At 34.1% G+C, this 15,865-nt stretch overlaps 1 protein-coding gene across 2 annotated transcripts in view; it reads right to left on the bottom strand.

The window, feature by feature from the left end:
- The window catches only part of CPNE8 (copine 8), a 256,868-nt gene that overhangs the window by 20,752 nt on the left and 220,251 nt on the right, over positions 1 to 15,865 (bottom strand). For both annotated transcript variants that reach the window (XM_002823097.4, XM_054527102.2), the window contains exons 16-18: positions 12,333 to 12,460; positions 4,291 to 4,393; positions 2,557 to 2,614 (exon numbers count right to left, since the gene is read on the bottom strand). In XM_002823097.4, the coding sequence (XP_002823143.2) occupies positions 2,557 to 2,614; positions 4,291 to 4,393; positions 12,333 to 12,460 (289 nt within the window). The remainder of the gene's footprint in view (positions 1 to 2,556; positions 2,615 to 4,290; positions 4,394 to 12,332; positions 12,461 to 15,865) is intronic.

The following is a 15,865-nucleotide window of genomic DNA, read 5'->3' on the forward strand; positions in this document are numbered from 1 at the left end:
CTCTCTCTCTCCTGCCACCATGTAGAATGTGCCTGTTTCCCCTTCCACCATGATTCTAAGTTTTCTGAGGCCTTCCCAGCCATGTGGAACTGTGAGTCAATTAGACCTCTTTCCTTTATAAATTACCCAGTCTGATTTCTTTATAGCAGTGTGAAAACAGACAAACACAATTTGCGAGTTGGATTTAGGTCAGTCAGTTCATATGTGTGATATATACACTTACTCTAGAGTAGATTTGGAAGTGTCATGAGAGGCTCCTCTGACAGGAGAGCAACAATTTGATTAGTCAGAGATTTTTCTATATTAAACATGAGTTTAATATAGAAACTTTTTTTAAGCCATGAAGAGATGTGTTTTGAAAGGAAAAAAAGAAAAATATTTTAGAGAAGCACCTATTGTCACCTAGCAGAATAATCTACTTTTCTAGTACTGGGCCCAGAAATTTTTCTATACCATTAAAACTTCCATCATGGTGAAAACAGAAACCAGGTGTTACAGGAGCCTAATTCCCTGTTCCCATGTTTCCAGAGGAAAATTTCACTCTAACTTCTGGGACGGCAACTTCCCTTTTCATCTACAATCTTCATTTACCTTTCTGCATGGAAAGAGGAATAGGATTACTAAGATTAGGAGAAATAACTGAGCTTGAATCACTCTCATTTGGAGCAGCACCATCCTCAGGATAAGTGTAATTTCTCTAGGTGGCATGCTTAATAGGCAAAACTCTGCCTCTATAAGGAGAAGTCCTGGAGATAAGAATGAGATAATTTAATCTTGGAGGGAAAAAGTAATGGGAATGTGATTGTCCACAGGTTAACCCAAGTTCTCAAATTCTGCATTGCTAGTAATAAAGCTGATAGAGTGATCAGAATGATTCTTGCATATATTTTTTTCCAGTTAGTTCAGGACCTCACAGAGAGAAATGATGAATTATCATACCTTAAAACCCTAACAAATTTGCTGGGAACTAAAGAAATGAAGAAAATAAATAGCTGTGGCTATTGGATAAGGACAGTAGCCAAACGGCTGTGCCTGCTGCTCTGTATAGAAATATATTACCAGAAATATATGCCAGGAAGGGTCAGTGGCTTTGCATTTATGAATCAGGTGTGGGAGCTCTCAAAGAAAAAGAACTGTTCGAGGTTTACCATCTCTGAGGTCATATGCCTAAAGGTGGACTTCCATAGGAGTCTGAGAGACCTGAGATATACCCATGAAAGATACATCCTTCAAAGGCAAAAGCAAATAGTAGCCAAAGAAAAAAGCATGAGTTATTTTAGCCTACCAACTGGTGAAGTTTGTGAATCACAGTCTATCACCAGTTAATGCAGATTATCAAGTGTGCAAAGCATGGAAAGGAAAGATGTCTTAGCCTTCCTGTCTCCAGAAAGGTGTCTGAAATTCATGCCTGAAGTACAACTCAAGTAGATGCTAATAGAGATAGAGAAAATAACAGGAGAAGCAGTGTCACTGAGGGATAAATGACTTGCTTTTGAAACTGTAAGATTATCATGCTAGAAAGGATGACCAGCCAAGATTAGAATTTAGGGATTCCAGGGTCAGCAATACAACTTGCTTGTGGTGCTTTACCTGAGACTGACAGCTCCGTATTATTCTCATGGAGGAGGGACTGGTGGTTAAATAAGAATCACCCCAGTGATAATTACAATCTAGTTAGCCACCTATGTGCCTAAGTTAACCAGTAACTTACAAAGATTTTGTCAAACATTCTAAAACCATTCTCATTTCCAAAGCCTCAAGCTAAATAAGCTTCCATTGTTAATATAAAACACCTGAACCGGGTGAATATTATGTGGCTGTGTACTTGCTGTCTAGCACAAAGTTCTCTTAAAGGAATTTATCAGATGACTAGGAACATTTACCCAGATCACTCGTTACACAAACATTTGTCTCTTAATGGGCATTTGAACAAGCCTTGAGCTTGAATGAAAAACTACCCAGTATGCCAATTTAGCATAATTATATAAAGTCTCATTAAATTTCAGCTGGTCAGCTCCATTTTCATTTTACTTTTCTCTTTCATATGACACAACTTCTTTGTTTATAAGGCTAATGTCTATCAACTTGCTAGAGCCTGAAAACCCATTAAATTAGCATATTATGCTTATGTTAACATTTCTTTTCACAACCTAATGATTTATTAATTTAGCACTCATCCTTAAAGGGTTTTAGTGAACCCAGAGTGTGTTTTGCCTTGGGAACAAAAACTCAATTTATCACTCTGTCAGTCTTAGGAGATATTATTTTGAGGTACAAACTATCTCTAATGAAATGGAAAGCTACATGTTGAAATAATCTATAAACTAGAGAGATAATATCCTAGTCAAAAGACAGGATCTTTTAATTGGCACACCTGAATAGATATCATCATGAGCTATCTATGTATATGTCTAATTATGGACACCTGAACATTATATACAAACCCAAATACACAGTCACATCCTTCTAAAGAGACAAGAATGGCAGAAACCTAAGAGCATGTTACATTAGATTAAATGAATTCCCAAGGAATATCATTGAAATTTTACTACTCACCATCAAATTCTGCTGGTCCAACACCTACTATAATTATTGACATTGGAAGTTTTGAGGCCTTCAAAGAGAATATACAATTAGGTTTCAATTAAGAAATTGAGTTCTTAAGAAAATAATTAAAGGCCAGGCATGATATCTCACACTTGAAATCCCAACACCGTGGGAGGCCAAAGAAGGAGGATTGCTTGAGGCCAGGAGTTTGAGACCAGCATGGGCAACATAGTGAGACCCCATCTACACCAAAAAATAATTAGCCAGGTGTGGTGGTGCGTGCTGAAGTCCTAGCTACTTGGGAGTCTGAGGTGGGGGGATCACCTGGGCCTAGGAATTCGAGGCTGCAGTGAGCTATGATTGTGCCACTGCACTCCAGCCTGGGCAACAGGGTGAGACCCTGTCTAAAAAAAGAAAAATTAAAAAAGAAAAAATAATAATTAAAAAGCAAATATAACCGGAGTTTTATTTAATATTTTTTCACAGATGTTCATTAAAATAATTTGTGAGCATATTCAAAATTGTTAATACAGAATAATATACTTGATTCCATTCTTATCTTTTCCAAACTCTCTGCACACATTAATCCAGTGGGACATTCTTTGGAAGTGACCAGCCCTGGGTAAGATCAAATAGAAGGTAAGGAGCACCTACTTCCACTTGCTACTCTCAGACAAAACCTTTCTAAGCTGACTTTGGGTATCTTTTTCCTCTTTTCATGTTCTTTCTCCTCCAAAAATCTTTCAGTTGCTAAAGGGGGAAAGTGGTAACAGATTCATAAAATAGTAGTAGTACCATAATCTACCTCATTTATACCCAAGGTTAGAAAAAGCAATTTTCACAGTAAATGAGTGAATACAAATGATCATTACAGAAAGTTAGTACTGTTATGCACTAACTATCTTTGAGATTTTGAGGGAGACTAAATATTTCATGTTATAACATGTTTTTTCCATATAACATATCACATATCATCACTTAAATAATTTAATAGTAAGAATGTGAGATTGATCGAGCAATAGATAGATGGAACACTAGAGCAACCATATCTTTCGCTGTGAAGGTCACTGAAATATGACTAATTATTCCTCAGGGCATCATGTCCTCTTAGTTAAACCTAAATTACTAAGTCCATATTTTAAAGTGCATATTAATGCAACTCATTCCTGCAGCCTATATTTATCAAATGTCTACTTCGTGCCAAACACTGCTAAACCTAGCGACTTTACAGATTACCATCTAGTAAACATAGATTTTATAGATTAGTAAACAATCAAATAACCCTAAAAAAACAAATATACAATTAGGAATTATAATGAGCAGGATGGTTTTTTAATCAATCAGTCACTATCCAGTTCTACAGAAATAGCAATTAGCTATCATAGTTCTCTTCTAACTGGAATGTAAATGTTAAGAAATAACCAGTATAAATCACAAGATTGTACACAAATAGATCAAACTAATAGAGGTTAACACACACATGCCTGTGAAAATTATGCTATTATCTTTTTTTTTCTTTAGGCAAGAATTTTTTTTAACTAAAATAATTCATATCCCTTAGCTTGATCCCCATGGATCAGTGGTACAGATGTATATGAGTTGTCTGGATAAGGTTAAGGATGCAATCTGCTGCAAAGGTGTGGTGATTTTATTTTATCATTAACTAAAATAGACTCCAGTCTCTCTCTAAGTAACGCCATGTTGTCACGTAGCCAGCCCAATACGGAGTGACCCCCCACTTACATTAACTATGGACTCCTTAGTCTGGGCCATATCTGAGATAACACCATCTGTAACAATCAGAAGCACAAAATACTGGGAGCCATCCTTTACAGAAGAAGCATATCTGAAAGGCAATGAAAAGGTAAGGAAAGTAAAACAGTTTTCTATATGTGATGGTTGATAAATACAATTGGGAATAGTTAACAAACATTTTAATCTCAATAAAATATTTGAACATGTTAGAGGTATATCTTATGCAAACTTTCAAATACACAATTATCTGAAATAACACACTAGAATAACTGCAATGTTAGTGCCTGCTGGCACACAGAAATATCTGGTTGCCTTAGAAGTTCATTTACTAATACAAAGTGTGTTAGATGAGTGACTATTTAGTACAAAGGAATGGACATAGCTTTTGGAAATAGACTTATCCTGACTAAGCAACACATTATGTAAATGATCTTCAGTAAATTACCTAAGCTATGTGAATGTTATTTTCTTAGCTTTAAAATTGAGATAATAACACTCACATCGTTATATTGCTGCATGAATTAATAAAGAATTGCATGTATGGTACTCAATATAAGCATTGTATAAATGATAGCAATAATCATAAATGCTTTTGGTTTTTGAACTACATAGAGGTAATGGTTGCAACATTACAAATTTACTAAATGTCATTGAATGGTATACCTTTCAATGGTGAATTTTATTATGAAAATTTCACCTCAATAAAATTACACAATAGAAGAAATATTTTTGACACATCCATAGCCAAGTCTTAATATATGTTAAATCTATGAAAGATGAGATGGAAGAGTTATTTCAAAGCACAAAATTATGTATATGATAACATATCAAATAATAGTAATTTAGAGGGGAATTTTATGAATATGTTACATTTCATTACATTTCTCTTTTCCTCTAGTTTTCTACATTCTAGATATCTAGATTATATTCTTTATAGCGATAATTTTTACGATTTTTGCACCTGGCTGGTATGCAATCCATGTCCAGTGCTAAGTAAGCATTATGGTTCTCTTAGGAGATAGGATAGTAAAGAAGACCTTGATCTGTATTTCTAAAAGTTATCAAGTAAAAATTCCCTTACAACCTGAAGGATTAATGAAAATTCCTTTACAGTCTTAAGGAGCCCAATGAATTCCATTTGAACAAGTTGGTGACAAACAAATAGTATAAAACGTATGTCAGGGCACAACTTATTTCTTGAGTAGCAGAATTTAAAAACATATAAAGAAGAAAAATACAACTTTCCCCATGGACTACAGATACTAAGATTTGTCCATGCTACTAATAAAATACTGGTAATTTTGAAGATTGTTAAAGTAAATATTGTAAGTGGCATGCTCAATCACACCCTGTAAGCAGGATGTTGAACAGGTTCCACAATGTACTATCAAATTAAAAATATCCCCATAATACTGAACAATTGATCCTGGACATTAAAGAATATGTATTAATTTAGTAGTAACACAACCAGTGGAAAACAGTCCAAAGCAGTTATAAACCTATTCTCCTATTCCATGTTTAACTCTTTTTGTTTTAAAGAAAAGAAATCTAACAATTTCCCCCAGGATCTCAATTTTTAATTTTTAAATATCCATTATTTTTTAAGAAAGCATTTCTTACTATGATTCAGAAAGATAGGGTTTTATATTTCATGAGAATAATGAAAGACTCTAAATAGTAGTGAAAACCTTCTTAAGTACAACAGTATAGCTTTTATGCTTTTCTTAGCAAATGGTACTCTTAAAATGTAAAATATCTACCAGATTAAAAAACAATACAGACAGCTGACTACTATGCAGTCATATAAAATACTACTTCCAGTGGCTTAACTGATTTTCTTTGGATACACCAGAATGTATACCTAAGAAAAGGATGAGAATATATTCACACTATAAGAGAGTTATAGATACAGCCTAAAGCAGATCATAGTAAACTTGGAATTTTGCTGAAGTTTGTTTTATCTTAAAAATTCATAGAAATTTTACACTTTATGATAAATATATGCTTGTATTAATATTTTATATCTCCTCACTTTGAAAAACATTAAAGCTGTAGAAAGTTGCATGAGTTTATTGTGTGACTGTCACTACTGCTAGGCATATGTAATTTGAAAATCAATTACATTTTACTTTTAAGTGCTGTCCAATCCATTTTAGTCTTTATCACCTTCGGCACCACAAATTAATCTTTTAAAACCAGTTGTTGCTTCTTTGGCACTTGTTCTACATGTTGGCACATTGTTGCACTTTGCAAGTAAATCTAAATTTCAAACAAAATCAATGTTGTATTACCATTTATTCTATTTAGCCTTTTATTTTAAAGTACTATCATTTCTTCTAATTTAGTTATTATTTTAAAAATATTATATATTTAAGATAAAATAATTAACATGCTATAGAAATGGATGAAGTAAAAATTATAAGCTGGCCACTCCTCAGTACTTTTTCTAGGAGGTGACACTGATATATAGGCTCACAGATTCAAATTATATTTTAAAGGTATTAGAGAAGCTTGCTTCTTAAAAGAACTTGATGGGGAATCCTTTTATAAATTGCATAATTAAGTCTTATTATTAAAAGCCAGCTGTCTTTTTTGAAATATAGCCTATCTATAATTTATATCTTAATATTACTATGATATATCTGAGAGAGAGGTTAACTTTGTCAGGGCAGTACAATTCAAACACATTTCTTTTGCAGTTCTTTGAAAGAAGTTTCTGGGATTATTTCTATAAAAGTTCATATCTGGTTGGCTCAGATTCGTGGAATATTCTTTCAGCTTATTATTAGTTCACAAGAGTAGAGAGGGCAAGAATATAAGATAAGAAACTGACTTAGGGATGTTTTATTTAAGTAGTTCAATTATGATTTGCACAATGGATTAAAACTTCTTAACAATGAATAAAGGAATACATTAAAATATTTCAACACAAAGTAGCAGAGCAAATTTTATGTTACCACATGTCACCCCAAACTACTTTTGACTGGGCAATGAAGTGATCACTGTATCCACATAGATAGGTAGCTTTGTTGCATTTTCTTTTGTGTGACTTTACCTCTGTAGCAGAGATAAAAAGGTTTAAAGATGTAAGGCGTCAAAACATAGTGATTTGGAGTCAGATTATTCTGGTTTGAATTTTAGCTCCACCACAAATGATCACTCTATGTATCTATTTTATCATCAGCAAAATGGAAATGACACTACTATCACCTTTTAGAGTTGTTGTGAAGATGAATAGATAATCCATATTATAGCACTGAACATGTTGCTAGAGAAGATCATGGGCTCCATAAGAATAGTTTTTATTTTATTATTGATTGTACAGATTGAATAAATAAAGCATAATATATTAATTTGAAAATTAGTTATAAGAATTCCAAAATAAAAAGTTATTTCCTAAAAAATGAAAATTCATTTTGGATAGTTATCTGGATTTTAGAAAGTTCTCAATATCAGAAAAAAACAGAAAAAAATTACAAATAGCCAAAAGATAGAAACTGATAGATCCCCCTTAAAACTGATATGTGACAGCCTCAAAACAAGTAACTCATTAGGCACAGGAAACAAAAGACTAATAGGAAATAATGAATATATTTAAATCAAGTGAAGAAATTTTCATAATAGTCTGAAAAGATACTTGAAATTTTCATTAGGATAGTAGTTTATTTTTGAAATATTAAGCTGGTATAATATACCAACAATTTAAATTTATTTCAAATTACTTAAAATTATTGATGAAGAATTCTAGATGAATAGAAATTTTTTTAAATGATAAGAACAGGAATGTAAAGATGGTTTACACTATATACAAGAGGAAACAGATTAATCAGGGGATGCTTAAAACTCCATTTTATTCAAACTGCATTCCATAAAAACCATTATTTTTAAAATATTTTTCTTTCTATTGTGATTAATAAGATTTAAACATAGTATTTTAGACATTAGACACAGTATTAAGTTCATATCTGCAAGAACCTAAAATTATTTCTCAGAATTTAAATTTGTTGTCAATTTACAACATAATGGCAATATATTTCTTTGTTTTAGCAGGTAGGATGATGATGCTTATGTGTCAACTAGACTATAAATCCCACTTATTTAATCAAACATTATAGATACAGTTAACGTCTACCATCAAATGACTTTAAGTAAAGGAGCTTCATCCAATTAGTTGAAGGCCTTAAGAGCACAAACTGGTTTCCCAGAAAAAAAGGAATACTCACATAAGGCTGCAGTATGAAATCCTACCTGAGTTTCCAATCTACCAACCTGTCCTACAAATTACATTCTTGCTATCCCTTACAATTGCGTGAGCCAATTCTTTAAAATATATCTCTATATTTTATCTATGTCCATGTCTATATGTCTCCTATTGGTTCTGTTCTCTGGAGAACCCTGACTGATACAGTAGGTGTTAATCACAATCACATTTCCATAGGTCATTAAGATTGGCTAAGCATTGTCATTTAAAAGAGCATTTAGGCTGGGCCCAGTGGCTCATGCCAGTAATCCCAGCACTTTGGAAGGCTGAGGCGGGTGGATCACTTGAGTCAGGAGTTGGAGACCAGCCTGGCCAACACGGCGAAACCCTGTCTCTTCTAAAAATACAAAAATTAGCCAGGCCTGGTGGCACATACCTGTATTCCCAGCTACTCAGGAGGCTGAGGCACAAGAATCGCTTGAACCTGGGAGGTGGAGGTTGCTATGAGCTGAGATCGCATCACTACACTCCAGCCTGAGTGACAGAGAGACATTCTGTCTCAAAACCAAAAAGGTTCTTTAGTTTCCTATTATAACTTTGTTAATTAAAGTGAACTCGGCCAGGCACAGTGGCTTACGCCCATAATCCCAGCACTTTGGGTGGCCAAGGTGGGCGGATCGCCTGAGGTCAAGAGTTCAAGCCCAGACTGGCCAACATGGCAAAATCCTGTCTCTACTAAATATACAAAAATTAGCCAGGCATGGGGGTGGGTACCTATAATCCCAGCTACTTGGGAGGCTGAGGCAGGAGAATTGCTTGAACCTGGGAGGCAGAGGTTGCAGTGAGCCGAGATCATCCCACTGCACTCCAGCCTGGGCGACAGAGCAAACAAACAAAACCTCATATGGTATCAGATAATTTAATTAAACAAACAGGTACAGGTATCTCAGTATATCCAAAGTACTGTAGCTTTTATTTTTATATGTATATATGTGCATGTACATGAATGTCACAATGAATAATTCCTCCCTTCAATGTGGAAAAGATCTACATGTAACCACAGAGTAGTATCAAATTAGTAATAGACATATGCATGGAATGATATCATAGACCAGAAGAAGCAGAGATTCTCTGTGACTGAAGCGCAGTACATTTGGGAGAATGTGGAAATGAGGTTGGATGGGTGAGCGCTGGTTGAATACTGGATGTTCTTGAATGCCAAGCTAAACCGTCTGCACTTAAATGTATGACAAGGCACCAACAGATGTTGAGTAGGATTTTACATCATTTGAAATGCTGTTCCCCAGACAGCACTGGAAAAGGAGGACTGGAAAGGCAAGAAATCAGAAGCAGGGGCTGGAAAGCCTCAAAAAAAAAGCATATCAAACCTTCAAATTTTATAAATTTGATGCTTTGAGTCTTGTCTATCCTACAATATTGTTACCTCATTAATATTACCTAAAAAGTCAAACAGATCAGAGATACACAGATATGAATCCTAAAAATAAACATGTGCTTAAAATTGTTATTCTTAAAAAGAGTAAGCATTCTTTAAAATGCTTATAGAAAATGACAATAAAAAACTGAGCTTTTACCCACATAGAAAATATACTTAAGGAAAATAATATCAAGCCAATATAAAAAGTATGAATATATATTTGTTTTGACGTTGCTAAAAATAATTTTTAATGATATTATATTAACATACACAGAATTTGTTTTTTAGACATTTGTTGAATACTTAACTCCTACATAATGGGTATGATGCTAAGTACTGTTGATAAGCTTTTAAGAGTTATATAAAGCAAGAATTTTATATAAATATAGGTCACACACACTATAACTATGGCACTTCTCTTAATAGAGAAAAAAATAGTACCTTGTCTGCTTAGTTGTTAAACTTTTTGAATGATAATTTTGGGTCAGACAGAAATTGTCTGTCTCAATACAAGCTTAAAAATACAATTAAACATAAAATTCAAAGATGAAAGGATAAAAGCATTTCTTTTGTAGCCTTATACTAAGAAATGTATACATGGAACTTCCTATATTGTATTGGAGGGAAAAGATGACTCTTAAATAGCCATCTTTTACTGTTTTTCTTAATTTTCTCATGTAAAAAATAATAAAGAATTATTAGATCATAGTTTATTTTCAAGGAGGCTGAAAGCTTTCACTAGCAGGTGCTCCTATTTTCAAGAACTTATAAAATGATGGATAAAACAAAAAACCACAATAGAACACTGTGGAGCCTTTGACTTTAAATGTATATAGAAATGCACCTAGATATTTTATATCTATCACTTTAACTGTTACTATAAATATACACCAGGAAAAATTATGAAATTACTTGGTAAGCATTGATGAGCACATTTCTAATAACCAGCATGAGTTCATACAAAAGAAGTCTTGTCATTTTTCTCTTATGTTTTTATAAAAAAGTGATCTGCAGGGTAGTGTGGCCATCAATTATAATTTATCTTGCATTAGCATGGTATTATATTCTGCTTTATTTGACTGCCGTCAATATATAGTATATATGACATTACTTACATCAGCTAGTATAATAAGCTAGGATATGTTTTTCAGATTGCAAGTAATGACCCATTAATGGATTGTGAGATCAATTTTGGGGGCCAAGATTGTATTTAAAAAAAAGAAATAGAAAAGAACAGGTGCCATAGAAATAAAGATAAAACAGGTAAGACTAAGTACCATTTCATGAGTAACTTTTCTGGGGGGTTGTGTATGTACAGGGTTAATATATATTAATAAAATTCATATTTTAGTAGAGATTGCAGATGATTTTGTCTGAAAAATTCAAGTCGAAGGGTCACACTCAGAGAACAGTCATCAATGTATCACTGTCAACCTGAGTTGGAGTTCCACAGGGAAGTTGCACTGGGGTCAGCCCTGGGTGCAAGGGATATTTTAGCATTTTGTCCATGTCCCAGATAATGAAAAGTAGAGCACACTGAAGTTGACGGTAATATTCATTAGGGACGATAGTAAAGTACTAGAACCTTCAGAGAACTGGGGTTTCACATTGCCTTTGTACTTGATAAACTGACCAAAATACAGAATTTTTTTCAAGTGCTGGCTACATATTTGAAAGGATATGCAATTTCTAATTATCTCAAAATAAGTCAGGGTGTCATAGGATTTACATAGGCCAAACTTTCTAGGGATTTAAAAAGTGTTGTCTAATTCATTTACGTACTAATGAAAAAATGATAAGTATGTATAGATTTATTTTTAACATTTTAACATTTTCTTCAGAACATGTACTTGGAGTAATAAGCAATTATATTCTGATCTCAGTACTATGTACTATATACAGGTAGAGCTCTGGGAATTTATAAATTAGCTACTATATTAATTTCAGAGAGATTAAAATAATGTGCCCTATATATCCCTGAAAGCTTCAAGTAGTCATCTAATAAAATTCAGTCTCTTACTACTTCTATGCTACTTATTACTATTATGGAATGTGATATTAGATAAGAATGATTTACACAGTTGACATCAGCATTGATCTTGTTATTTTCCTCATGGATGCCTTTTCCTAAGAAGAAGTTTTCCTTAGTTGAACAAAGATAGTTCCTAACATAACCCAGCAAATGTTTCTTCACTTGAGATTTTAATGTACAGTTGTCAGCAAAGTATCATGATTGTTTGATAGAGACTTTAACATACATTTTTTCCCCACTTTCTTGGAGGTAAACTAGAAGAAAACAACTTTCATGTGTGGAGTCATGCTAGCAACAATGTTATGAGTTCACCATGTTCCAGTATATCAGAATAAGCACCTTGTCTACTCTCTACCTACCTTGCTACATGATTAATTACAGGAGCAAAGTTGGTGGGCCCATACAGTTGTACAGATTTCAGACTCCTGTAATAAGCCTCCATGACCCCCTCAATGCCATCACAGTAGGGGTTTTGAGGATTCCCATTCTGTAGAAATTTATAGGCAAAACAAAACAAAACAACAGTAAAAAAGTAAATCTCCGTGAAGATCAATTGAAAAAGACAAGAGAATAATACACGTTGACACTCATAAATATTTTCTGAAGAACACTTATTTATAAATTTACAATAAGAAAACAATAATACATTAAGTGATCAACAATAGATTATGATATATTATGCAGATCATAACATGATATAACGTACAATCATTAAAAATCTATACTCTTAAAAAAATGGCAGAAGAAAATTTTAAATAAGAAGCTGAACACCACAACAGCCTAAAATTAATAGTATCTTAATTTACACAGGTTTGGGTACATGTGGAGATAAACATATAGAAATCCTAAAAAGAAGAAAACCAGCGTATTAATAGTGGCTACCTCTGGGTGGTTAGATAACTGATAACTTTACTTTCATCCTTTAACCTATTCTCTATTTTTCCAATTTTTCTGCAGTGAACATGTATTAAAATTAGAAAAAATAAATGCTATCAATTCAAACAATTTCACCTGATAGCAGAAAAAATGTAAAATATCTGCCACATGAACATTTTCAGGCCACAATTGATAACTCCAAGTAGAGAAGGAGTCAGAGGGAATATAATTTGGTGTGGGGAACACCAAGACAAGGCAAAAGGAAAGGAATAAAAAAAAATCCAGGTCATTAAAGGGAAGTGGAGCTTGCTGTTAAGAAGCTCTTATTCTGGGAACAGTGCCCAGAAAGGCAACTTTAACCCAAGCTCTTATTCTGGGGACAGGACCTGAGGCAACTTTAACCCTGAACACCTAGGCTGGCTTTTTCACACCTTAAATGCTCTGTCATTATTAGGTTTAATTCTCCTAGTCCAAATTACACAAATAATACAAGACCATGTATTCGTTATCTATTGCTATGTAACAAATTACTCCCAAAGTTATACCCTCTGTATAGCGGCTTAAAGCAATGAACATTTATTATCTCACACATTTTTGAAGTCTCAGGAATCCAGAAGCAGCTCAGCAGGGTGGTTCCTGAGCAGGATCTCTCATGAGGTTGCAGTGAAGGCCGACCTGGGCTGCAGTCATCTGAAAGCTTGACAGTGGACAGAAGGATCTATTTCCAAAAAGGCTCACTTACATGGCTGTTGGCAGGAGGCCAAATGGACTCTCCACAGGGCTGCTTGAGTGTTCTCATAATATGGCAGCTAACTTTCCCCAGATTGAGTGATCCCAGAGAAAGAGCAAGGACAAAGCCCCAATGCCTTTTATGAGCCAGTCTCAGCAGTTACATATCATTACTCCTACTTTAATCCATTTGCTAGAAATGAGTTACTAAGTCTAGTTCACACTTGAGAAAAAGAAGATAGCCTCCACTTCAGGAAGGGGAATATCTAAAATTGTGTGTATATATTTTTTATGCACTAGTGATAGTAACTACATTTAAACAGAGTTAGGAATAATTTTAGCATACATGTTTTTACTTGAACAATCACAAGTAACCAGTAATTTATAACTAAAATTTGTTGAATTCTATATACCAAGTTTTATACTAAAATATTTACATATATTATATAACTTTTATAACCCTAAAAATGTAGGACTGCCATTAACCCCACTTTATAAAGAAACCAAGGCAATGAGAACTTTGATATTGTGCCTAAGGTCACACAACACGAAGAGGAGAGCTAAGATTTAAACCAAGCAGTCTAACTCCAGAGCTCAATTTCTTAAACACTATTATGCTACCAAATTATGAAATGCCAAGCTTTTTTTTTTTTTTTTTTGCGAGACAGAGTCTTGCTCTGTTGCCCAGCCTGGAGCATAATGGCCGGATCTCGGTTCACTGCAACCTCTGCCTCCTGGGTTCAAGTGCTTTGCCTGTCTCAGCCTCCCAAGTAGCTGGGATTACAGGCATGCACCACCAGACCCAGCTAATTTTTGTATTTTTAGTAGAGGCAGGGTTTTGCCATGTTGACCAGGCTGGTCTCGAACTCCTGACCTCAGACGATCCACCTGCCTTGGCCTCGCAAAGTGCTGGGATTGCAGGCGTGAGCCACTGTACCCGGCCAAAATGCAAAGCTTTCTACAAGGCTGGGGAGCTTAGGAAACGGGGCCAAATGTTACCAACTACTTCAATTTTATCATTCGTGATAGAGGGATTTATATCCACTTTTTTTTCTATTAATTTTGTCTTTTCTTCAAACATTTTTATTAACCCTCATACATTTTTGAAAGTATAAAAATAAAAGCCTGCTTTACATTATAAAACTGGTTGCATGACTTGGCTGAAAATAGAATGTAAAAGTTTAATATTTAGCACAAAGCAGTTAGTGTTTTGATATTAATCTGAGCCGACCTATTTAACATTCCTTTAAGATTTTATGGTGCTCTTTTCCCTTGATAAGGTATGAAGCTAATTAAAATTAAAACTCATTACTGATTTTGGGCATATAAAAATGTATTATATATCTACCTTAAGGGAACAGTTACAAACTAGGGTAGTCCTGAGCTACTTTTATTTTTTAACATGTTGATTGGAGGTTTACATTTTGATGAAACTGTATGTTATCACTATTTCTCTGGAATTGAAACTACAAGGTCACCATTTTTCTCTTCTTTGATAATGGAAAGGTAATCATTAGATGTTCTATTCATCAACATGGAATGTTTAATGATTTGTGAATTAGTCCTACCATAATAAGTTGCTCTAAGGTTTCCTCATATGCCTTAGATGATAAGAATACCTCACATAGAATTATGCCTTCTTTTTCGTATATGCTCTGGATTATATCAGGATTATTTAAAATATTTTATAGCTACTAAAATGAGATTTTCTTCCTAATGAGAAAGTTGTAATGAATTATAAAAAGATTTTTAAGTCTGTTACTTGCACACACACGTTTATAGCGGCACAATTTGCAATCGCAAAAATATGGAACCAGTCTAAATGCCCATCAACCAATAAATGGATAAAGAAAATGTGGGGTGTGTGTGTGTGTGTGTGTGTGTGTGTGTGTGTGTGTGTGTATACTACAATTCTACTCAACCATAAAAAGGAATGGAATAATGGCATTCACGGCAACCTAGATGGAGTTGGAGACCATTATTCTAAGTGAAATAACTCAGGAATAGAAAACCAAATATTGTCTGTTCTCACTTATAAGTGGGAGCTAAGCTATGAAGATGCAAAGGCATAAGAATGATATAATGGACTTGGAGACTGGCAGGGAAAGGTGGGAGGAGGGTGAAGGATAACACAGTGACCACTGCTCAGGTGATGGGTGCATCAGAATCTCAGAAATCACCACTAAACAACTTATCCATGTAATCAAAAACCACCTGTTCCCCCAAAACTAGTGAAAGAAGTAAAAACATTTTAAATGTGTTTAAAAACTCATTTCTTGAAATAATT

This window comes from Pongo abelii, chromosome 10, assembly GCF_028885655.2.
Source record: "Pongo abelii isolate AG06213 chromosome 10, NHGRI_mPonAbe1-v2.0_pri, whole genome shotgun sequence".
Classification (NCBI taxonomy): Eukaryota; Metazoa; Chordata; class Mammalia; order Primates; family Hominidae; genus Pongo; species Pongo abelii.